The sequence below is a fragment of the Primulina tabacum genome, chromosome 4 (genome assembly GCF_025594145.1).
Source record: "Primulina tabacum isolate GXHZ01 chromosome 4, ASM2559414v2, whole genome shotgun sequence".
NCBI lineage: Eukaryota > Viridiplantae > Streptophyta > Magnoliopsida > Lamiales > Gesneriaceae > Primulina > Primulina tabacum.
The window spans coordinates 9,774,887-9,801,247 of record NC_134553.1 but is presented as its reverse complement, the minus strand read 5'-3'; the positions used below and the strand labels follow the sequence as shown (position 1 = coordinate 9,801,247).

The 26,361-nt window shown below is 38.8% G+C and overlaps 2 protein-coding genes across 5 annotated transcripts; one reads left to right on the top strand and one right to left on the bottom strand.

Annotated features, from left to right (window-relative positions):
* Positions 1-5,818: 5,818 nt before the first annotated feature.
* On the top strand, positions 5,819-9,729 carry LOC142543059 (BTB/POZ and MATH domain-containing protein 4-like). 2 transcript variants are annotated; one of them, XM_075650048.1, is made up of 5 exons: positions 5,819-6,416; positions 7,681-8,026; positions 8,210-8,486; positions 9,091-9,293; positions 9,512-9,729. In XM_075650048.1, exons 1-4 carry the CDS (start codon positions 6,016-6,018, stop codon positions 9,279-9,281), a joined length of 1,215 nt encoding a protein of 404 aa, XP_075506163.1. In that variant the 5' UTR covers positions 5,819-6,015; the 3' UTR covers positions 9,282-9,293; positions 9,512-9,729. The 2 variants fall into 2 exon arrangements, with proteins under 2 accessions (XP_075506163.1, XP_075506162.1); XM_075650047.1 differs by lacking the exon at positions 9,512-9,729 and having other exon boundaries at positions 9,091-9,482.
* A 162-nt stretch (positions 9,730-9,891) lies between these two features.
* LOC142543058 (transcription factor MYB33-like) lies at positions 9,892-15,298 on the bottom strand. 3 transcript variants are annotated; one of them, XM_075650046.1, is made up of 4 exons: positions 14,754-15,298; positions 12,992-13,351; positions 10,622-11,636; positions 9,892-10,485 (listed from the first exon to the last, which is right to left on the bottom strand). In XM_075650046.1, exons 2-4 carry the CDS (start codon positions 13,349-13,351, stop codon positions 10,232-10,234), a joined length of 1,629 nt encoding a protein of 542 aa, XP_075506161.1. In that variant the 5' UTR covers positions 14,754-15,298; the 3' UTR covers positions 9,892-10,231. The 3 variants fall into 3 exon arrangements, with proteins under 3 accessions (XP_075506161.1, XP_075506160.1, XP_075506159.1); XM_075650045.1 differs by lacking the exon at positions 14,754-15,298 and adding an exon at positions 14,191-14,741 and having other exon boundaries at positions 12,992-14,134; XM_075650044.1 differs by having other exon boundaries at positions 9,893-10,485; positions 12,992-13,359.
* Between the last annotated feature and the right edge of the window lie 11,063 nt (positions 15,299-26,361).

Below are 26,361 nucleotides of genomic sequence, written 5' to 3'. Positions count from 1 at the left end.
TATTGGTTTATCTCTACAAGTTCGTTTCTACGCTACTGTTGATAGCATTTATTCTAACGAAAAATGTTAAATTGTAAAAATATGATGACACTGAAGATATGGAACTCAGAATGAAAGTGATTGTTTTTATTTGAAAGTATTGGCACAAAATTTAAATTTTGTATGCCTAAGAAAAGACAAGAACGAAGCCCATCGTTGGAGTATGAGTTTGGCCCATTTGATTTTATATGCGTACAAAACCGTTGTTACCGTGAAGAATTTGAATAAAGGTTAGGAGAGAAGAGATGATAAACCGGATCAAATTGTTTTATGGGTTTGTGGTGAACTTCGATATAAACAAGTTGGAGGTTGTTTTATGGGTTTGTGGTGAACTTCGATATAAACAAGTTGGAGGCTAGCATTGAAGATCTAGTCAATATTCTTACCACATATGAAGTCACCATTAAAAAGGAAAAACATGTTTTTTTAGTGGGCTTCTCATCTAGGACTGAAGAAAAGAAAGAAATGTCAAGCTCCTTCCAAAAAACAAAACCACCAAGAAACAAGCTCTAACACTTTTGCAAAGATGTTGGGTCGCTTTCAATTTATTACCAATTTCACTTTTTGAGGGGAGAACAAATTTGATTTTTCATGGAATCTTTTGTTTCTCACGATTCTCCTTTGTTGGAGACGCTTTCATGTATCTTTGACTCATATTCTCTAGGTAAGATGACCCTCAAGTAATTTTAATATTTCGGTTTGTGATAAGATAACTTCCTTTTGTGAGCAAGATTCCTTGTTTCCTACATGGTACCATTTACGTCCTGCATTCTGGTAAACTAAACTGATAATAACAGCTTGATTTATCAGCTCTGAATTCTTCACTTTCATTAAGAAACGTCGGTTTCTCGGCTTTGAATCCAACATCCTCTTTGAGAAGTGTTGGTTCATCGGCCTAAAGGTCATGGACTCACCACTAATTATCTGGAATAAGTCCCCTTCTTATTTCAAACCTTTCATTTACTTCAAAAATCTTACCCTTAGATATCCAACAGTTATTTGTGATTTTCTCTTGAATTACCTGCTCTTTTTTATTATTTTATCATCCAACAAAGTCCTTAGATCTGTGACATTTACATTCACAGAGGCCACGGGTGGAAACTGATCTTGTTCAATAGCCAAAGTTTCTCTATACATGGAACTTTAAGTACTTTAATGATTTTTTCCTGTAAAATATTTTTAAAGATCCAACAAATTTTAGTAGCATGATTATATGAATTATGGTATTTATAATAAAGTAATGCCCTAAAAATATAAATGGATATTTACTATTTACATGATTTTATATAATTAAATATTAAAAGTGACGAAAAATTAATTATAGCGGAGGAGTTGTAATGTCCATCATTCACTTATCCACTTCCGAGAGAATTTAAATGAATTAATTACTCAATTTCAATCAATAAATATAGGTGATTAAATATTTAATTATGAATGTATATGCTACAAAGAGAACTTGTTTTGATATTTTCAGGTAGGGGCATGATACGGACGAAGGGAAAAGAAACTAGCCATGCAAGGAAAAAATTATGAAAATAATTATTAATAATTATACATGTTTTATTTAATTTTATCGAATTTTTGAGGATTTTAATAAATGAAAATATTTGTTCTTTTAATTATACTCATGGGTCGGTTTTCGGACCAAGTTAAACAAATAATAGAAGTCCAACCAGACAAAAAAAAAAACCTTTTTTTATGTATTATTTTGATTAAAGATGCATGCATATAAATATTATGATGTGTTATTGCGAGGTATATTTACAAATAACGACATATTTTGATATGAGTAAGTGAAGCTTTTTTCATTCCATGTGATCCCCAAGTCCAAGTTTGGGTGAAAGGGTTTGAAAGAAGTTAATTTGGAGTCTAAAGAGGGTTTTTTTTTTTTTTAATGTTATTTGGGAGTTGTTTCACGATCATCGGTATCGAATGATAATCCTAGGTTGTGCAACTAGCTACATGATCATGAAACTTTAAGCATGTGTTCAAATTAATCTTACTACAACTACGTCATATATCATCGTATAAAAGTGAAACAAGAAGTGTTTTAAGTATATATTCACACGTCCTATGCATGTCTTACTATGATATTATATATTTTCTAGTACTTGAATGTGTTTGTTGAGTCCGTAAACTAATTATGCTTGGATGATGTAGGTGAGAATGAAGAAATAGATGAGATAGATGATGTACATGGCACTTAATAGACGAGAAAGTGAGAAATTATTCATGTTTGGCGGGGCAACCAGACCCGAAGGCCGACATGCTTCCAAAAACTTTAAAAAAAATTAATATGGGATACTGTACAGTACACGTTTACCATGGAACCAAAATTTCATTTTGAAAATCTCAAGGCAACCGATTATGCCCATAAATAATCAACATAAAATTTTCATTGCAGCATCATTTTCCTCCAGTGTCCAAGAGACACGTCGCACATTTTTATATATACTAGTAAAAGATATTTAAGCGTTGCACGTGTAATTATTATTTTTAATTTGACTAAATAATACTAAACAATTAACGCGAAATTATTTTTAATTTAGAATAATTGTTTGGCTTAAAAGAGAAGTTTTGTATATATTTTTTCTATATATAATATGAAGTGATTTGAGTAGGTTTTTAATAGGATAAGAAGAATGATTATGAAATTAAATAAATATTTTGATGTTGTGATCACATTTTTATTATAATAATAATAATATAGATATAAAAAAAATTTGCTAAAATTTTATTATCCGAATTGACTATGTGACATAAAACTCGTTAATATTATTTATTTAATTAATGTAATTTACAAACTACTAAGTTGTACTTTTTGGCTCCGTTTGGTATGTGTGATGAGATAAGTAAATGATTAGTAATTAGAATGATTAAAAAAATGAGAGATGTTGATTAATAGTATGGAGTGATAAATAACATGATGTTTTGTATGATTTTAAAATAATTTATTAATTTTGTAAATTTTATTGTATTGACCAAAATGCCCCAAGTGCTAATTAAATATATATTCTTAAAATAATTGGATAAGTAATTAAATATTTATAATTATAATTTACATTTATTAAAAATAATTTAAATATATTTATTAGAAATAAATTTTTAAATATGCATTTATTTTGATATTTAAAATAGCAATAATATTTTAAATATTAATGTAAAATAAAGTTTAATAATAATTACAATATTATTGTTTTTTAAAAATAATTATAAATATTCTTAAAATAATCTGATAAATAATTAAATATTTATAATTATAGTTTACATTTACTAAAATTAATTTTAATTAATAAACAAAATAAATTAGAATTTAATAAATATTATTTTCATTAAAAAATTAATTAACAAGATTAAAAATTTATAAAAATTTAATTTAAGATAGATTTGTATTACAATTTATTTTTTTAAAAATGATTGAAAATAATAAAAATATATGAAATTAATTTATAAAAAATATAATAAAAATTTAAATATTATATTAATTATTAAATTTTCACTAATTTTAATTTTCATATTATATTGAAATAGACAATTCAAGGATATTATGGTCAATATACAATCTTATCTTAATCATTATTTAAAAATTATACATTATCACACCTTTGAGAAAAGATATTTAATCACACAAATAACATGAATATTACGGGCTTTCAATCATAATCAAGGGTGTAATGCCCGGAATTTTTATCTGTTAATCTGCGAATTGATTTATTGTGAATTGATATGATTAGGAGAGGATTAATCGGGACACGATTTGATTCAGCATGTGAGGTCGAATGTGCGAGGACAGTGCCTCTCGCGCACATGCGCGACATGATGCGCGCACAGGCGCGAGGAAGGCAGAGGACCTCGCGTATATGTGCGAGATAGGGCGCGCATATGTGCGAGGAGGTGTATTGGCAAACACGATGTCCAGAGAACCTCGCGCATATGCGGAAGTGGTGCGCGCATATGCGCGAGTTATCCGAGAAGCCAAGTAAAATTCCAGAGGAACTCACGCATATGCGCGGAAGAGGGACGCGCATATGCGCGAGCTACCGTGAGACAGACGCGCCGAGACATATTGTCTCGCGCATATGCGCCGAGGAGAGTCACGCATATGCGCGAGACGTGCTGCGCAAAGAAATGAGCCACCTAGCTTAAAAACATGCATGATATATATAAACATATCAAAATTCATTCCTCAGAAAGAAAAAGGAAGAAACGAAGAAAGGGAAGCACGAGAAAGAATTGAATAATTCTTACGTCTTTGTATTTCGATCCGTCCGTCTGATTTGAATCCGACTTCAGTACTGAGTTCCTATCGACACATGCTACAACTAGACGTAAGTTTGTTACGTTTTGATATGTTTTGAAATTATGATGTTGAAGGAATCGGATATGATTCATATATGGTGGTTCTAACATGTTAGACATCATATAATCGAAACCGGATTGAAGAATGGATATCGTATAGAATTGTTATGATTTCCAGAGTTGATTTGATTGAGATTTGATATCAGATTTGTATTGTATCGATTATGAGATGTTGGTATTGATATCTGTTGATTTGTATGGATGTGTATATTGAGATTGTGCAGTTATGCTGTTGAAACCGAATTTGATTCAGTTCTGATTATATCTAGTATTGATTGAGGAAGGTATTGATATTGTATTCCCCGTTATTGTCATTGCTAGATTGAGTATTGACAGGCATTGAATCCGAGACTTCGACAGAGTCAGATTGATATAAAGAAATGTATAAATAAATGTTGATTCGGGATTGCACAACTCGAGTAGATTTGACTTAAGTTTCCCAAAATCACATACTGAATGATTATTGCATTTGATATTTGCAATACTTGAGATTGATATGCTTACTCTATTGAATTGTAGCAAAGCATGAGTTAAAGTTGGACAGATACGCCTAGTCTTTGGCAGAACCGCCAAGTCACTGGACTTTTGGATATATATCGATAGACTGAGGAGGAGACCGACTCCTATTGCAGATCTTAAATATAGACAGCCAAAGTCTGGGACTAAGAACGCCTACCACCATCTAGCTGGGGTAAAGTAGATGGGAGAACGTTGCGTTCTTATTCAGATCGGGATCCCTAGATTAGGATGAGTCGAGTCAGAGTCTAGGAGTCACAGAGTGTGATTCAGAGATTGCATTGATACATGGTTTTCAGATTTGATACATGTTATGGATATGTGTTACATGCTTTTATATATGCTTTTATATGACTGCATGTTTACATTGTTTATATTGGGATATATATCTTACCGGAGTTATCCGGCTGTTGTCGTGTTTGTATGTGTGCATGACAACATGTGAGAAAGGTTCAGGGTCGAGGAGATGAAGATAGATCGTGACTAGAGTGGAGACTACGGACTTGAATTAGAGATAGGGTTTTGACACTTGACATTTAGTTGTTAAACCTTAGTTGAATGATTGTATATATATATAGTACAAGATTTGTACTTTAATACTGATACATATATTAGATTGAATCCCATTATATTCTGGCATTTAAAAAAAAACAATTTAGACCATATTTATTATAATTGATTAAGTTGTCCCAATGATGATTAAGAATATGATTAGCGTCCGGATCTCCACAAAAGACCTGCAAACTAAATAAAAAAGAACCGAACGCGAGATAAGGAATAATTATTTAATAATTATTTAAGTTGTACTTTTTAAGTTGAACTCCGTACATATTTATCATTTTCATATATAATAATATCGTTATATTTATATATAATATTTTACTTAAGTATCTTATGCTTAAAAATTTCACATTACAACAAATTTAATTCGTCTCTTTTCTTTCTCCGCAACCGATTATCAGAATTTCCCCAACTTTAAATACAAAACCCTAATCCACATCCCTCAATCGACACGAAATCAATTTTCGTGATCCTTTTGACAATCATCCACCGTACATATCTGAGCCACTTTACCCCTAAAACTCACAGGCGGATCCATTAATGTCAGGAGCGCCGGAAAAAATCCCGAATCAGAACTCGCTGATTTCACCCACGAGCTCTCGTTACGTAACGGAGACGATTAATGGTTCTCACAGGTTTGTGATCCAGGGGTACTCCCTCGCCAAAGGCTTGGGTGTCGGCAAACACATTGCCAGCGAAGATTTCACCGTTGGAGGATATAAGTGGGCAATTTACTTTTACCCCGATGGTAAAAACGTGGAGGATAATTCTACTTATGTCTCAGTTTTCATTGCTTTAGCTAGCGATGGTACGGATGTGCGGGCGCTGTTCGAGCTTACTTTGGTTGACCAGAGCGGCAAAGGGAAGCACAAAGTGCACAGCCATTTTGATAGGTCGCTGGAAAGCGGTCCATATACTCTTAAATACCGCGGCAGCATGTGGTAAAGTCCTATGTATTCTTGCTTTTATTTTTTTCATTATTTAAGCTGCTTTGTTGATATACCGTGGGTTGGGCAAGCTTTAGTTTTATTGAATTTTCATTTGGTTCTTGATGATGGTGTTTGTTTTTCTTCTGATTGATTGTGTTCTGAACCGTAGAAATGTAAATTTATTGGGACATTTGCTAGATGAATTGTGTTTTAGATTTGGCTCTGTTGGTCTCTTGATGACCATGTTCTATCTCGACAATGGGATCGGGAAAGGATTGTGGCTTGCTTGGCATTCAGAGTTGAGAAAATTATTGTATTCATTTTCTAAATATTTGCTATATAAAGTTTAAATTTTGTGTTGTCCACTGTGCTAATTTAGATATTGGAGTAACCAATGTATTTTGATCAAGTATTTGGTAATATTTTAGCTCTTATGAAACCATAGTAACCCTCAGTTTCACAGTGTTGCGTCAAGAAAAAGGTACCCTTAAAAAATTGGTAGATATCATAACATTTATCAAACAAATACTCCAGGGGAACAAGTAGTTAATCTATTCTTGAATGAGCCTCATCTGAATGCTGTGGTTGATTTGATTACACTAAAATTCAGATAAATCACTTTAGGAATTCACGACCTTGTGGGATTACAGTTTCTGATTGTAGGATTAAATTGGTGGTTCTCTTTTAATGAAGTTTGTTGAGCATGCGATTTCTGAAATGCTTGGCGCAGTTTCAGGTCTATTAATGTAACCTTTTCTGGGACTACCGAGGATGATTGCCTAGTGTACATCAATTTGGTACCTTATTTTCAAGCTTGTGGAGAAGGGGATTTGATTACCTCTCGGTTACTGCTGTTGCAGTTTTTTGTGACAGCATATACATAGGATGTTTGGTGAATACTAAATAGGTTCATCAAATACTTCTGATGCTGCAACCAAGCCAGGCAATAAACTCGATTTAGTTTTTGTGTTGTTTGCTAGTCGCCATATGACAATGAGCGAGTCCTGTAAATTGAGAAGTTTGGGTGATAGCTCCATGAATTTCTTTTTAGGTTGAAAAAGATTCTCGTGGAATGGGAGTTTAGATCACAAATAATGTGATAAGGGTTGCTTTCTCTTGGAGCAAACGTGGAGAACACATTCTGAAACTTTGTTTGGAATATTATTTATATTACTTAAATTTTATAAAGAAAATATTTGATTCTTAAGATTAGAAGATTTTCATCCCTCACCCAATTTTGAGTTCTCATATGTGGTTATCAATATACTGAATACAGGGGATACAAAAGGTTTTTCAGAAGAGCGTTGCTTGAAAGTTCAGATTATCTTAAAGATGATTGCTTGAAGATTAACTGTACTGTTGGAGTTGTGGTTTCTGCCATAGATTCTTCTAGTTTAAATTCGATTCATGTCCCTGATTCTGATATTGGGTCGCATTTTGGAATGCTTCTGGAGAATAGGGAAGGTTCTGACATTGTTTTTAATGTGGCTGGGGAGAAATTTCATGCCCACAAGTTGGTACTTGCTGCACGTTCCCCCACACTCCGGTCTGAGCTTTTTGAAGGATTTGATAGTGATGAGCAAGAGATTATTGTTTCAGACACGGAACCTGAAGTTTTTAAGGTAAGACTTAAGAAATTGCAATATAATCTGTTCCTGGTACTGTTTTCTTACCTCTTACTTTACTGTTTACTTGATGTTTTGTTTCACTTCTAGAGGTGATATCCTTTAGGATGTAAAATCGTAAATGAACTTTGTTTGTTTCTGCTACTCTTATTGATTACTGAAGTTTGTTGGTATTTTTAGGCTATTCTGCACTTTATATACCGAGATGCATTGGTGGAAGATGAGCTCATCGCATCTAGCTCCTGTTCTTCTCCCTTGGTAACCGACACATTAACTGCAAAGTTGCTGGCAGCAGCTGATCGTTATGGTTTAGGAAGACTTAGACGGATGTGCGAATCTCATCTCTGCAAGGATATATCTGTGAATTCTGTGTCACAGATACTTGCTTTGGCAGATCGTTGCCATGCTTCAGAATTGAAAAGAGTTTGCCTTAGTTTTGCTGCCGAGAACTTGGCAGGTATAGGATTAAATGCCATTTTTGTTTATAAATCAATTTCCAGTGGTTTATCGTTACGAAGTCTCATCCGTCTGCGTTTTTTTCTGTTCTCGCCGTGGTAATTCCCATTCTCATCATGGTTGCACTTATGCTTATTGTCAGGTCCTGACTTACTGACTGACTGACCCACCCTACCATTTAATGTAATTGCAAATACTACCTTGAATTTTCAACAATAACAAGCACCCATAAATGTAACCAACATGAAAAAAAGGCCTAAGGTGGGTGGGGCCGTGTAACTAAACTAATTGCTTGTAGTTCAAATTTACCTCATATTCTTAGTTAAATGGTTCTATTTGACTTTTCATTTTTATTATTAGTTTACCTATGTGGTTCGTAGCTATGAACTTTTCAGTGTTTTTCTTTATTTTGAAAGTTAAAATGTTATGGGTTGGTTATGCATATTAGAAGTGCGCCCAAACTCGCAAATATAATTGGTTTGAAATTTTAAGTTTAATGAAAATGGTGCAATGTTCATAAGCTTGCGGCTAATATTTTTTTTATTTCAAAAAAAAAATCTTGAAAATTTTCTTAGTTTTTCATGTCCTTAATCATGCCGTTTCAGCTGTTATGCGTTCGGATGGCTTTGAAAACCTGAAAGAAAATTTCTCAGCTCTACAATCCGAGCTTTTGAAGACCGTAGCTGGCTGCGATGAGGATTGCGGCGGCGGCGGCGGCGGCAAGTCTCGAAGTGTTTGGGCTCAGCTATCTGACGGTGGTGATACTAGTGGAAGGAGGGTGAGACAGCGGAGTTAACTTTGGATAAAGGTAATGGATGCCTCTTGTTCAGTAAATGAACGTTATTTGTGAAAAAATTGTACCCGAAAGGATAATGTAACTACATTCGTGAACTTTCATGACGATACCAGTAAACTGAAATTTCCATATGTTTATTGTATTTGCTGTGTACTTTAAATGAGCAAAAGTTCAGTCAGTAACTGATCATTGATAATTGTTGCTATCAGACTGTAAATTGTATTTTTCAGGACAGCTTCAGTTGTGCTGTGGATAAATCACATCAATCCATTTATGTTGTCCCATCAACATTCTGCTCCGAATATCACTTTGTACGAAACATTGTTTTTAACGAAACGTATCATCAATGTAGCTGATTTTATCAATCACTTGTGAATCCTGATTTTGCTCTTGGCTTTTCTGAGGGGATCAATTCGCTTGTTATTAAACTACCAAATACTTCAGGCCTTGTCTTCGTGCTAGAAAATTTGTTGTTTCTGAAAAAATGTGTTTGGGTAATACATAAAACATGTAATCCGAAAGACAGAAATAAGGTACAATAAGACACCACATATATATCCATTGAATTTGAAGAGATAATACAGTTAATCTATCATTTGGAATCCGGAACCGAGTTTCTGGTTCATTCAAGTGAATGCTGTTAATGGTAATGTGCCCATGAGACTTTGAGAACCGACACAGACTAATCAACCAAAAGCAAAATGATATAAAAGCAATGATAATATTCAAGCAAACTCCAAGAAATAATGAAGCTCTGCGTGCGACTCTCAAATGAAACACGATGTGCCCTTATCTTTGTTTCCAGATTTAAACAGGACAACCAACAAATATCACGGAATAGTTCCAGATTTATGAAAAAACTGCAGTCTATAGCAAAATCAAGTTGGAAACTAGAAAAGTGTGTTCGCGGGTATTGGAAGAGTTGCAGCAAAAGTAAAAAGGTAAAGTGACTAAACGGTGGGCATAGCATTCCATAAACATGATTCGGGCATATCCATTTGCTTGCAGTCCTTGCTTAAATCATCACAAAGAAATGTGCCTAGTGCATCTTTCAGCAAAGAATGGTTGTTCGACTGGTGTTTCTTAGGAGCAAAAAAGTCGGAAGCTAGCAAGAAATCTGGTGTGGAGAAGACCATCTGGTTTATTACTTCAGTCATGTTGTGATTTTCCATCAGAACCAGGTCATCCGCAGCTTCGTCCTTAACTTTAGATTCAAATCAACAGGAAGAAGTAATTAGCATGTTCCAGAGAATAAAATGCAAAACAAATTTAAAAGAAACGATAATTCCACAGTCGGTTAACGATGAATATTAAAAAATGCAGTATAGAAATATGCAGACCTGGCATTATCCCTGAAGAATGGAGCTCATCAAATGAGTTTCTACTAATAGGGGTGCACTCACTGAACATGGATGACGATGAGTGACATAAAGGAGAGATTGGCTCTGCAATTGCTTTCCATTCAGTTTCGTGGATATCATGAGATGAGGTGTCCATCATATCAACCTGCATAATGGAAGCATTTGAAGTCTGATGGAAAGAGTTGTTCCTCGAGTTTTTCATACTATTTGATTCATACAGTACAGCATGCAACAATCCACTGTCTCGAGGTGAAAGGTTACACAAGTGAACGTTTTCATTTGGAAGAGTTTGGATCAAAGTATCAACAGACTCGAGGGAAGGCAATGGGGGCGAGGGTGAGCCCCAACTACCCATATGAGTTTGGAGTGAAGGGAGCTCCAGCTTCATTGCCCAAGGAGGCTCAGAAGAAGAGGTGTTGCTATTTAATATGGCATGGGTGCCGGGAAGTGCACTTGAGGATGATGCATGATCAGGTGTCAAATTATGATCAAAGGTGGAAGGGAACACAAAAGATTCAGAAATCTGCATAGAACCATCACTTTGAAAATGATTTTCATCTGGTGCAGTGTTGCCTACACTGGTATTTAAACCAGGGAACAAAGATTCTGATCCTCGAAATTTCTTGGATGGATAAATCGTGGAGTGTAAATATTTCTCAGGGTAAGAAGAATCCGGACCTTGTGATAAAAAGCTATTAGCTGGGACATCAAGCAAGCTTTCAGGAGGAAGATCAAGGAATACCGTAGGATACAGAAGCTGATCTAGTTCCATTGTTTTAAATTCGACATGAGGAAACTCAAAGTGATTGATTGGCAAATAATCGGGATGATGGGCGTCACCATATAAGAAAGCAGCCATTTCATCATTTTGTTCGCTCTCATTTGATGCTTGGAAACAGATATCAGGTGGATAGATTGGTAAGCCAGCACGCTGTCTTCTTTTGATTCTTGTGTTCCAATAGTTCTTGATCTCATTATCTGTGCGACCAGGCAACTAAATAGCAAAAAAAAACGAGAAAATGAATTAGAAAAAGTATATCTGCAGGATACGCGAATAAGGTAATGCCGTAAAGGTACATCTGAAGTTGTAAAATTAATATTTCAGTGATTAGCATTACCACACTCATGAACACATAAAGCTGAAAATATCCAAGGCTAGACAGTAAAAAATTAAACGTGCATTAGCCTTGTTTGCCAATGATGTAACGAGTACAGATGGAGTTTCCTTAGAGTATGATCAGAACTGAAGATTGGGAGGGGTCGGTGAAGTATCAAGCACATTGTTATGGAAACTAAACAGCGATAATGAAAAAAGTCATAGCAGACGAAAAAACAATAGCTGTAAAGAGAACATAAGCAGCGGAAGTTTTTCTACTAAGGAATGAATGTCATAACTGTTACCAGGAAATGGACAAATTATTTCATAAACTATAAGAAAACACTAATAAAACCCAAATCAATCCACCCCAATGCTTTGAGAAGATCTAAAAACTGAAATTACTTAAATTTCCTTTGCACTTCCGGAGCTAGACAAGTGCATACATTTGAACTGAGTCAGATAACATATGTATTTTATATATTATAATCGACAATAATCCCCAATCCGACAGAAAATGAGAAGTTATGGTGTAATTTAAGATCAATGGCAATTGTTGTACAGCATAAAGTCACGAGTAATTAGTACTTTAAGCCTGCTGCAATTAATATCAAAGTGTCTTTATTAATTTGTACAGTATCTGCAAGTTTTCCTTCTTGTAATCATGGGCTGAATTTTTCATCTTCCAAATAATAAAAAGTAATAAAATCCGGGATATATTATTCAATAAAGAACCTTCTCCCTCCCGTTTTCACTTGGGCTAATAGATGCATGTCATGCACATCACGTCTCGTGTGATGATGTTGTCTCATGAACAAAGAACACATTAGTATAACAAAACATTTGCATTCCATTTCTTTAAACTCAAAAAACATGAAAGTGGACCTGTTTTACAAGTTTTTCGAAGCAGTATTTTTTTTATTGATGATATATTCCTGTAATGCCTGTCAAACGGTTTTGTAAAACTCTGGTAAGGCCGTATAGTATGGATGAGATTAAAATATCACAAATGAGATCGGGTCTTTATCAGCTCATTAAAGTTATTAACTTTCGGGAGTTCTTGAATTCAATTCAAGGAAATTGATCATCAAAGTTAACAGTTTATTTTCATGAAACAAGTATACTTTTTTTGAATATCAATAACATAGTTATATCATGATTGTATTCATTATCAGACATATTTTACGGCAACAAGGGAAATCTGCAACGTGTTTTTACGTATAGATGAGATTATTTGAAAGGGTAACACACACCTCAGCTGCCATTCGGGCCCATTTATTTCCCATCTTGGCATGAAGTTCAATGATATGGCGCTCCTCCTCCGGGCTAAATGCACCTTTTTTAAGATCCGGTCTGAGGTGGTTTGCCCATCTCAAACGACAACTTTTTCCACAGCGGGCAAGTCCGGAGTGTTTCTGAACTGCATTCCAATTCCCTTCACCGTGCTTGTTAACATATTCAACTAAAATTGCATCTTCTGCAGAAGTCCAGGGACCTTTTTTAAGTGGACCATTCGCTTCCATATTCCCACTGCTACTAATATCATCAACAGATGGTGAGTCAGTGCCGTTCTTGGAATTCATCCATTCCTCACTTTGACTTGTCATACTCATCTTCAGTTCTTGCAAAAAAACAAATAAAGAAAGTAAATAGAAATCTCGAGTTTAGCACACAAGCAGAAGAACATAAAAAATTATAGTTGTGCTCTGAAAACGATAGCGCAATTGATTCCAGATAAGCCATAAGACTGGAAATCGACACAGTAAAGAAACATAGCAACATTCTTTGGAAGAGTCCATGCTAATAACAGACATCAACAAAATCAAAGCCATGTGAAGTTAAAATAGATAACTGAGGCAGCACATTGAAGTCCAATTCTTTATCAAACCAATCAGATTCTGAGAGATCTACAAATCACCAAATCATTCATCCATGATTCATCAATCCCAAACCGAGGAAACAAACTTAACATAAACAATTGAAGTCATCAACTTACCTTGATCACATGAGTCAAACTAATCAAATACCTCAGAAAATCCAGATAATGGCCAAAGTCAAAGCAATGGTACTTGCTATAGCTACATGTTTATTCTGGGTGTGTAGACAAATAATTCAAACAAATCTTCATTTATTTCCGCAGTTATTTCTACTATTCCACAACGACAACTCATGCAATGCGACAACATAACAAAAAAAAGAAGCTCATAACTTAAAAACCAGCCCACGGAACACAACCAATATACAGCAGGTATGAACGAAGTGACTGAATTGATTTATCTCCATCCTTTCCCTGTTATTCTCAACACACCAGTTTTATAGAATCTGTAAAGGCTTTCATACATTCTGAGCTAAACACTAAATAAAGGAGTACATATCACACGATGTCAATCATTAACCTCTAAATCTACATAAATTCTGATGACGGCCAGAAAATAAAAAAAGAAAAAAAAACCTCTAAATCTACATAAGAACTCTTCCATACTCTGGACAATAAGGCAGTGCCAGAAAGCAAAGTCCCATAAGAGCTATACTAGTAAAAACAAATGCCGCATCAGTACTGACTGTCACATAACAAAAAGGCAGTGTTGAAAGTTTAATATTAAAAAACAGCTGATAACTGAGTTTTAAACATAAGTAGTGGCACATATACCATACAGATTTTTAAAAAACAACAAGAAAAGAGCTTCCCAGTTTCAGGTCTATCATGCCTGACATCTAAATGTCCAAAACTATGCTCTATGTGCAAACAACAGTGGATACTAATCATGCGCGGTGGCGGACTTCATCTGACAAGCGGCAGTCTCATGAAAATAATTCCAAGTTTTATATTTATTTCTTTCAAAAATTTCAAGTTTCAACCCCATAACTTAATTTGGGATTGCTTAGAAATTTAAAATACACAAAGGATAGAACTGATCAAGCCTATACGACAACACATATGTAAAAACATTAGCTGTCATTAAAATCAGCAATACAGTTTACTTATTAATGCCAAATCTCATTTATTTCAACTACCTTGATGCAAAAAATTCTTGGAGCAAATGCAAGGCACTCCGCAGAAGCAAATGATCCGTCCCACAAGAACTCAATACAATAGCAAACAAATGCAGATCATTCCAAGAAGACAAATTTGTAAGATAAACATTTAAAAAACAAATAAAGCTCAATTCTTTTCCTCCAAAAAACCCAGAAAGAAAAAACAAAGAAAATCGCATGAGAGGAAAATGCCACAAGATTCACTCATTTACCAAGATAGAAAGTGATAGCGATGAAAAACAAAAGGGGTGTCAGCTGATGGAATTGAAATTTGAAAAAGAAAAGATACAGAAGGAAAATAGAGAGTGGGGCTAGATGGCAAGCCAGGAGAGAAAATAGTGGAGAGATTAAAGGATCAAGCAACAGCTCAATTGAAGATCAAACAACATATATCAACCCAAAATTTCTTTTGTAGAACCTTACATGTGACAATTATCATGTGATTTATCAAGTATAATTTCATTCTTGATTGTCTGTGTGTGAGAAAGAGGAGAAAACCAGCTAGCAGATTGCCTAATATTATGAACGAGTTGTTTCACACGAGAAATGAAGAGGGGAGTTACACTTGGATGTGGTATTTATAATAATAATTGTTATTTTAATATGCAAAAAATATTTTATGTTTAATAAAAATCTATTTTTGTAAATCTATAGTTATCGACTACAATTTATTCACCATGTTCTTGAAATTTCTAGAAATCATAAAAAAATAGCACAAATTATATTTACTTAATCGCTAATAATAATGAAAAAAATTTGTTTTTAGATTGATAAAATCCATGTGTGTGTAGTTTTGATTCGTTATCACTCATATATTAGATGCAATGACTCATATCAAAATTATATATCCAATAAATGAGTGACACGACATTAGTGAGCACGATGGATGAATAATCATATCAAAATTATATATCCAAATTATTTAAACTCAAAAATTGTTTCATGTTATATTAAATAAAAACTGAATTAATTTTATGTTTGAAGCGATATTAAATGCAATGTTGATGATGTTATCTTCTCTAATCTCCCCACTCTGGTTAAGGCTGTATCCTAAGGGATTCTCAAGGCCTATTGATCTCTGGAATGCATGGAAGCACTCCTCGAATATAATCTTCCGATGCTCAAATGGTCGATCAAAATCCTAAACTCGGTGATACTCACGGGAAATTTAGGGTCCGCTCCCAGCAAGTGTCACTAGTGCAGACGCAGGGTTTTGAAATTGTCCTGAGCCTGAAATCACGAAAAAGACCGTTAAAGGGGGCCAGGAGGGTGTCCTGGCGTAGCCCCTCCGACGCTCAAGTCAGTGACTGACGATATATAGGGGGAGTAGCTAAAGGTGCTGCTGAAAACAATATAGTGAATCCAATATCATACGCTCAAACCTGGTATTTATAAGAGAATACCTGGGCCCTTGATGAGCCTGTCTTCCATTTGGGCTAGGGATGGGACAGGGATAATGGGCTCATCCATGGGGTATCTCCCGAGTCGAACTGAATCGCAGGTTCGAAGTTCGATTAGTCGTGCTGTCCTCGGGTTACCGGGTGCGAGTTGTGCATTATCTTCCAGCCTTTCGTCAGTCCCCAAAAATTTGGAAACAAATCAAATCGTAATCCTAGCACCGCTTTATCATCACCTCGCCATCACCCGAGCTACCGCTTCACCCCGCGCGCCGGCCCCGCCTCGCCCAAGCTACCGCTCCACCATCGCCTCACCTGGTGCACCTCCTGCTCGCCCAAAGCTTCACCCCCGCTCGCCCGGCGCACCTCCTGCTCGCCCAAGCGCCACGCTTGCCCAAAGCTTCACCCCCGCTCCCCCGGCGCACCTCCTGCTCGCCCAAGCGCCACGCTCGCCCAAGCTTCACCCCAGCTCGCCCGGCGCACCTCATGCTCGCCCAAGCGCCACGCTCGCCCAAGCTTCACCCCAGCTCGCCCGGCGCACCTCATGTTCGCCCAAGCGCCACGCTCGCCCAAGCTTCACCCCAGCTCGCCCGGCGCACCTCCTGCTCGCCCAAGCGCCACGCTCGCCCAAGCTTCACCCCAGCTCGCCCGCTCTTGGCGCAGCGGTCGCCCAGCACCGCACGCAGACGCTCGCCCGGCGCCATGCTCGCCCAAGCTCGCCCCGCGCCGCGCATCCTGCTCGCCCGAGCTTCACCCCAGCTCGCCCGGTTCACCTCCTGCTCGCCCAAGCGCCACGCTCGCCCGCCTTCTGCTCTCGCCATCGCCTGCCGCGCTTCACCCTCGCCCTCTCGACGCTCGTCTGCCATCACGCCGCATTCACGCCCAAGCACCTTCTTCGCTCTCGCACGCTCGCCCAACCAGCGCACGCTCGCCCATCACATCTGCTGCCTGCTCGCCCCGCTCCCTTCACCTGCTCGCCCCATCCCCTTGTCAAGTCGACCTGCCGAACGCACGCTCGCCCGAGCACTCGTCCAGTACGTTGAGAATTTTGATACATTGCCTTGCGAATGGTTGTGTGATTTCTGAAAAATTTTTATGGGGGCGTTGCCCCCACACCCCCACGACCTGACCGGGTAGGTCGATCCCCGTAATTTTCGCAGCGGCAAACATTGTTCGTTAACGACAAACGAAATAAATTTTTCTAACACAGTATGCCCTCGTCGCCCCCATCTTCAAGGTCCTCTACTAAGCTTTTGAAAGGAAATAGTTTCCACTTCCCCGTGCCCTTGACTCCTCTGCTAACATAGTTCATAGCAGGAAAATAAAATTCAATACATCCATCCTCTAACTCCTATGCTAGGTGACGCCATAGCATGAAAATAAAATTCAACACCTCCACCCTCTAACTCCTCTGCTAGGCGATGCCTTAGTAGGAAAATAAAATTCAACGCACCCACCCTCTAACTCCTCTGCTAGGCGATGCCTCAGCAGAAAAATAAAATCAACACTTCCACCCTCTAACTCCTCTGCTAAGCCGGGCCTTAGCAGGAAAAATCAAACTCTCACCTCATCATCTCATAACTCCTCTGCTAAGCCGGGCATTAGCAGGAAAATAAAATCAACACCTCCACCCTCTAACTCCTCTGCTAAGCCAGGCCTTAGCAGAAAAATAAAAATTCAACATCTCCACACTCTAACTCCTCTGCTAAGCCGGGCCTTAGCAGGAAAATAAAAATTCAACACCTCCACACTCTAACTCCTCTGCTAAGCCGGGCCTTAGCAGGAAAATAAAAATTCACCACCCCCGCCCTCTAACTCCTCTACTAGGCAATGCCTTAGCAGGAAAATAAAAATTCACCACCTTCATTCCTCTAACTCCTCTGCTAAGCCGGGCCTTAGCAGGAAAATAAAAATTCAACACCTCCACACTCTAACTCCTCTGCTAAGCCGGACCTTAACAGGAAAATAAAAATTCAACACCTCCACACTCTAACTCCTCTGCTAAGCCGGGCCTTAGCAGGAAAATAAAAATTCAACACCTCTACACTCTAACTCCTCTGCTAAGCCGGGCCTTAGCAGGAAAATAAAATCAACACCTCCACCCTCTAACTCCTCTGCTAAGCCTGGCCTTAGCAGGAAAATAAAAATTCAACACCTTCCACACTCTAACTCCTCTGCTAAGCCGGGCCTCAGCAGGAAAATAAAAATTCAACACCTCCACACTCTAACTCCTCTGCTAAGCCGGGCCTCAGCAGGAAAATAAAAATTCAACACCTCCACACTCTAACTCCTCTGATAAGCCGGGCCTCAGCAGGAAAATAAAAATTCACCACCCCCGCCCTCTAACTCCTCTACTAGGCAATGCCTTAGAAGGAAAGTAAAAATTCACCACCTTCATCCTCTAACTCCTCTGCTAAGCCGGGCCTTAGCAGGAAAATAAAAATTCAACACCTCCACATTCTAACTCCTCTGCTAAGCCGGGCCTTAGCAGGAAAATAAAAATTCAACACCTCCACACTCTAACTCCTCTGCTAAGCCGGGCCTTAGCAGGAAAATAAAAATTCAACACCTCCACACTCTAACTCCTCTGATAAGCCGGGCTTTAGCAGGAAAATAAAAATTCACCACCCCCGCCCTCTAACTCCTCTACTAGGCAATGCCTTAGAAGGAAAATAAAAATTCACCACCTTCATCTTCTAACTCCTCTGCTAAGCCGGGCCTTAGCAGGAAAATAAAAATTCAACACCTTCATCCTCTAACTCCTCTGCTAAGCCGAGCCTTAGCAGGAAAATAAAGATTCAACGTCTCCACCCTCTGACTCCTCTGCTAGGTGATACCTTAGCAGGAGAATGAAAATTCAACGCCCCTACCCTCTAACTCCTCTGCTAGGTGACACCTTAGCAGGAGAATGAAAATTCAACGCCCCCACCCTCTAACTCCTCTGCTAGATGATATCTTAGCAGGAAAATAAAAATTTTCTTCTACACGCTGCTCCTCTACTAGGCGATGCCTTAGTAGGAAAATAAAATTTTTCTTCTACACGCTGCTCCTCTACTAGGCGATGCCTTAGTAGGAAAATAAAAGTTCTCTTCCACCCAAACTCTGCTCCTCTGCTAGGCGATGACTTAGCAGGAAAATAAAATCTCTCTTCCACCCCAACTCTGCTCCTCTGCTAGGCGATGTCTTAGCAGGAAAATAAAATCTTTCTTCCACCCCAACTCTGCTCCTCTGCTAGGCGATGCCTTAGCAGGAAAATAAAATCTTTCTTCCACCCCAACTCTGCTCCTTTGCTAGGCGATGCCTTAGCAGGAAAATAAAATTTATTCCATCCTCACAATACAACAACATCCATTAACTTAATATAAGAACTTGGTTTTATTGAATTTCAACTGATTACATGGGAAAATGCAAAGATGAAATACATCAACAATAAATTCAAGAGTAATATTTTCTGAGGTGGTAAGCACTTCAGGGTCTCTTTGAAGTCTTGCCCTGCGTTTTTTCCAACTTTTATGCTCCTCTTATACCTTCACAGGACAAAGTTACCCACTTAGAAGCTTCTTCGAATGACTCTACAACTGCAAGACTGAGCTCAAGCTTCCATGCGAATGCTCGTGACCTCTCTTTTCTTCTTCCTTCACGATTCTTTCATAACAACGACGTGCGACTTTTTGGTCCCCGCACAGGACTCCAACTCCTTTTCCCACAGTAAACTTAAGCTTTTGATGATAACTGGAAGCTATTGCTCTAAATACCTTCAGGGCTGGTCGTCCTAGAATTCCATTATACGCTGACGGGGTATCTACTACAGTGAAGGCTATCATCTTTGTTACCCGCCGAGAATCAGTCCCCAAGGATAGGGGAAGAACAATCTGACTCAAAGGCAAGATGACGTGTTCTGCAAACCCATACAGCGGGGTGGATATCGGCTCAAACTCAAATCCTCCCATCTTCATTCGATCCAACGTGCTCTTGAACAAGACGTTCACAGAGCTTCCATTATCAATAAATATTCTAGCCACATCATAATTGGCAATGGTGGTCGTTACCACCAAGGCATCGTTATGTGGAGTCACAACGCCTCGGAGGTCTTTCAGCCCAAAGCTGATGACGGGGTCTTGTGGTAAGTCTGCACCCCTAAATATCTCAAAGTTCTCCAACCTTCTCCCATGTGCCTTCCGAGCTCGCCCAGAGTCTCCATCAGTAGCACCCCCTGAGATCATATGAATCATTCCTCTCGTAGGGTGGTTATCCTCATTCATTCCCCTCCTCGGTTCGACGAGCTCCTGAGAGACATCTTGACATCGACCTTCCCCTCTCTGCTCCCCGATCCTCTGATTTATCCATGGAGGGCCTTGACCACTCCTAGGGGGCGAGCGAGACCTTTTTCGACTCCTGAATGAGGATCCTTCTCGTCTATTCCGTGAAGGCAATCTAGCACTGCACCCAACCCTTCGCGACTTCTCCCACCTCCCCGCGGGCTCCCTCACCTCCATCACCTCGTCCCGACTCCTATCCAGGGGAACATGGGATGAGAATTGTCTTCTACTACTAGTTCTGTCTTCCTCTCTTTCCCCCGCACCCCTCTTCCTTCCTCCTTTCTCCGCTCCCTCAACTCTACTTCCTCCGGGCCATTTCTCCATCCTTCTGTACCGTTGGGCATCTTCCAAGTTTACATATTTCTCAGCTCGAGCCAACAGATCATCATAGCTCAACGGAGGCTTCTTGACCAGCGACTTGAAAAACTCCCCTCCCCTCAGTCCTTGTGTGAAGGCACTTATCATGATGTCAGGGGTAGCTGCTGGTATTTCCAGCGCTGCACTGTTGAAACGCTGGACAAATTCTCGCAAAGTTTCATTCTCTTGCTGTTTCATCACGAACAGGCTCAAATAATTTTTCTGGTGCCTCTTGCTGCTAGAAAATCGGTGCAAGAAGGCAACTGAGAAGTCCTGAAAAGAACGTATAGAGCTGGGCTGCAAAGTGTTAAACCACTGTTGGGCTGACCTCACCAACGTGCCCAGAAACACCCTGCACCTGACTCCATCTGAATATTGGTGCAACAGAGACGCATTCTCAAACCTCCCCAAGTGTTCCTCGGGGTCAGTATGTCCATCGTACTCTCCCATATTCGACTGTCGAAAATTTGGAGGAAGCCCTTCTTCTAAAATGGTTAGTGAAAAAGGACTTCCTCTCTTGGGTGTCGGCGCTCTGCTCCCCAACTGCTGCCTCAACATCTGTATTTCTTTCCACATCTCCTCTATCTCCGGATTCTCCTCACTTGGGAGGGGTTGCGTCTCCTCCCCCCTACTCTGACTGCCCTCCACATTCTCCTCTTGCTCCTGGCGAGCGGCTTGCTCTTCTACAAACATAGACTCTTTATTCCTCTTTATTGCCTCATCCACTGTCCGGGTGATAAATTGGCCCAACTGTTCCAAAGTCAAGTTCCCAACATTCTCATTGGGATGGGTTTGCTCGACCCTTGTATCCTGAAGGGGCTGCTCGGTTCTTGTCTCTAGACGAGGTTGTTCCTGTCTCGTCTCGAGACGCGGTTGTTCCTGTCTTGTCTCAACATGAGACTGTTCGGGTCCCCCTTGAGGACGCGATGATGCTGAGGTGGCTCTTCTACTTCCTTTCCTGCCTACCATCTCTACGTCTCAACTCAAGTTTTCCCACAGACGGCGCCAAGTGATACTCACGGGAAATTTAGGGTCCGCTCCCAGCAAGTGTCACTAGTGCAGACGCAGGGTTTTGAAATTGTCCTGAGCCTGAAATCACGAAAAAGACCGTTAAAGGAGGCCAGGAGGGTGTCCTGGCGTAGCCCCTCCGACGCTCAAGTCAGTGACTGAAGATATATAGGGGGAGCAGCTAAAGGTGCTGCTGAAAACAATATAGTGAATCCAATATCATACGCTCAAACCTGATATTTATAAGGGAATACCTGGGTCCTTGATGGGCCTGTCTTCCATTTGGGCTAGGGATGGGCCAGGGATAATGGGCTCATCCATGGGGTATCACTCGGATATATCAAGTTTTGGATTAATTATAGAAGATTGCGAGAGCGTTTCTTTGGATATTACAAGCTATAATTTTGTTTTTGCAAACAGATCAGCGAATCAGACCGTCCACAATCTAGTTAGGTCAATGTTTATATGTATGATCAAGTTGGATGAGCTTATCCTTCCTTCTCTTACGTTAATTTCGTATTTGATTGCATGTGAATTGGCTTAATAATATTTTTCATATTTCGCAAAAATAAAATATATATAGAGAGAGAGATGGAGAACCAATTGCCTAATTCTTTCATATTGTGAAAACTTATAGATATTTATTTTAAACTGAAAAACTATAGATATCTATTTTTTTTTTAAAAAAAAAAACAGATTATTAGAAGCTACTTAATTTCAAGAAAAAAAGTTAAGCGATAAAAAAAATATCTTAACAATTGAAATGATAAAATTCGTAGTTTAGAAAAATATACAATTAAATTTGATAAAAGAAATTATCTGAACGTAATGAATTCCTCAAACATTAACTACTTGCAAGATTGTAGTTCCATTTAATTTGGGAGTAGGTCTCTTGTGAGACGGTCTCACGAATTTTTATCTGTGAGACGGGTCAACCCTACCGATATTCACAATAAAAAAAAATACTTTTAGCATAAAAAATAATATTTTTTTATGGATGACTCAAATAAGAGATTCGTCTCACAAAATACGACCCGTGAGACCGTCTCATATAAGTTTTTGTCTTAATTTGGAGGTCATCTACCTTGAAATTAATTACTTATTTTATGTGAGGAATTCATTAATTACTCATTATATTATAAATATTTAAATATTATATTTCGATAATAAGTAATTAATGAGACCAAATTACTTATAGTTCATCTGATACCAAGATCATAAAATTAAAATGTGATTTAACATTCAAGATTCGATTATAATAAATTTGTCCCAACCAACCAAAAAAAAAAATATAATAATAATAATTTATTGGAGTGATGAAAATATAGTTTGGAAGTTTGGTTTGATTTTGATTTTTAATATAGAAGTTAGATTAAACCGAACAAATCGGATTTTTATAAAACAAATAAAACATAACATTTTTAAAAATTTTAATAAAGTTTATTATGATATAAATAATAATAATAAAATTATAATAAAATTGTACTAGATTATATAAATAAACTAAAAATTACTATTATTTGATAAATAAAATTTAAATTTATTTAATTCAACTTTATATTACATTTTTAATTAAAACTTGATTTTTAAAATATTTTTTTAAATTCAGTTAATTCAATTCGATTTGTCGAAAAAAAATTGTTTATTTATTCGGTTTTAGAAGTTTGGTTCGACTGTAACCAAATACTCACCCTAATAATCATTGCATGTGTTTTTTATGTTAATTTTTAAGAAAGAAATTAAAATTTTGTTATGTTTTATGCTCACCGCATCCTAATCCTAAGACTTAAAAAGGGTTAACTCCTCATATCTATTTTAAAAACATATTTTTTGTTAAAAAAAAATCAACTTACTCGAGTAAAACTGACAACGACTATAAAAATTTTGTTAGGAAATTTGTAACGTGGGAATCATAATTAATTTAGATACTTTAAATCTTTGAAAAGAAAAAGGTACACATATACACCCAGACATACAAACATGTATACTATATAATATCAATGAGATGAATTGATCTGATCTATATTTAAAATAAAAATTAATATTTTTTTAGTTTAAAAATAATATTTTTCATGGATCGATCATATAGAAAATCTGTCTCACAAAAAGTAACATACCGTGCACACTTTGTGTGTATAACATATTAAATGTTATTATAAATTTAATTAAATAGATTGTATTTTTTAAATATTGTTATTGGGATTTGATTCTATTATATTTTATTTCTCAGGTCATAAAACAATCAACTTAGTTAATCAGGGCCAAATATGTTACAAATCTTATATATATATATATATAAATATGATGAAATATAGAAAAATTGTGCATCCAATTGGTGAGTGACATCTCATCGGTGCTCACATAGCTGTGTACTGTAGGTGTGCAGCATATCAAAACTTAATATATATATATATATGTATATATGTATGTATATTTATGTATGTATATTTTCAAAAGAAAAGAAAAGGAAAGGAGAAGGAAGTCAAGAAATATTCTAAAATAAGGAAATAAAAAAGAACACGAAATGAAGACTGATACTCACGGGAAATTTAGGGTCCGATCCACGCAAGCGTCACTAATCCAGACACGGGCTCCAAAATTACCCTGGGCCTGAAATCACAAATAAGACCGTTAGGATGGGGCCAGGAGGGTATCCTGGCGTAGCCCCTCCGACGCTCAAGTCAGAGGCTGAGGATATATGGGGGGAGCAACTAAGGGCGCTGCTGAAAACAATATAGTGAATAGCTTAACTGAACAATCAAACCTGGTATTTATAGGAGAATACTTGGGCCCTTGGTGGGCTTGTTTTCCACTTGGGCTAGGGATGAGCCAAGAGTAGTGGGCCCATCCACGTCTTTCCATCTAGGCTAGGCCCATCTATGGGGTATCACCAGTCTCCCCCTCCCGAGTCGAACTGAATCGTAGGTTCAAAGTTCGATTAGTTGTGTTGTCCTTGGTTTATCGGAGACGAGGACGTATCGTAACAGAAAAATTTATTTCGTTTGTCGTTAACGAACGATGCTTGCTGCTGCGAAAATTACGGGGATCGACCTGCCCGGTCAGGTCAGCGGGAATCGATCTGCCCAGTCAGGTCGTGGGGGCAACGCCCCCATAATTTTTTTAGAAATTAGACAATCATTCGCAAGGGACGTGCTTGGGCGAGGGCATGTTTGGGCGTCAGGGCGAGCTGGCGATGAAGGGCGAGCTGGCGAGGGCGAGCTCGAACGTTGGCGATGGGCGAGCTGCAGGGGCGAGGCTCGTGTGGGCGAGCTTATGTGCTGGGAGAGGGGCGAGATGGCGCTGCTGGGCGAGCGTGCAGGGCGGGCGCGCGGCATGCTGGGCGAGCGCGCATTCTGCTGGGCGAGGAGCGAGATGGCGCTGCTGGGCGAGATGGTGTGCAGGGCTGCCGAGGGGCGAGATGGCGCTGCTGTGCGGTGGGCGAGCGCGCGGCGTGCTGCTGGGCGAGCGCGCGGCGTGCTGCTGGGCGAGCGCGCGTGCTGCTGGGCGAGATCGCGCGTGCTGCTGGGCGAGATGGTGTGCAGGGCTGCAGAGGGGCGAGGGGCGAGATGGCACGCAGGCGGTGGGCGAGCTCGCGGCTGCTGCTGGGCGAGCGTGCAGGGCGAGCTCGCGGCTGCTGGGCGAGCTCGCGGCATGCTGCGGGGCAAGCTCGCGGGGCTCTTGCATGGGACGAGCACTCGACTTGCTGAGCGTCTGAGCAGGCGAGGGCGGGGTTGTGTGGGGGAGAGCGCGGCTGGGCAGGGCGTGCGCGCGGAGAGGCTGGCTGGGCGAGGTGGCTAGGGCGGTTGGCGCGGGCGGTGATTTGCGGGGTGATGTGTAAGCAAAGGAGAATTGTTGAATGTAACGCAAAGGAAATTTTGAGGAGACTAGTGAGCAGCAGAGCAAAAGTGCACAACTCACATGTTGCATACCGAGGACAATACAATTAATCGAACTTCGAACCTGCGATTCAGTTCGACTTGGGAGGGGGAGACTGGTGATACCCCAGGGATGAGCCCATCAAGATCTGGCCCAAACTCTCGGCCCATATCTAGGGTCCACAGGTGAAGGGACCATGACAAGCCCATGTATTCTCCTATAAATATCAGGTTTGGGTGTTCAGTTGATGAATTCAATATATTGTTTTCAGCAGCGCCCTTAGCTGCTCCCCTCATATATCCTCAGTCACTGACTTGAGCGTCGGAGGGGCTACGCCAGGACACCATCCTGGCCCCCTCCTAACGGTCTTATTTGTGATTTCAGGCCCAGGGTAATTTTGAAGCCCGTGTCTGGATTAGTGATGCTTGCGTGGATCGGACCCTAAATTTCCCGTGAGTATCAAAGACAATGTTCTTAAAGAGGAAAAAAGGAGATGGAAAGAAATCAACGAGATATTGTCTTTTTGACCAAAGACGGACGACATATAAATGGGAGTCTCTCGCTTTCATTGGATTCTGCAATCTTCAACTAATATTTTATTCTTAATATCACATAGTCATGTTGTTATTC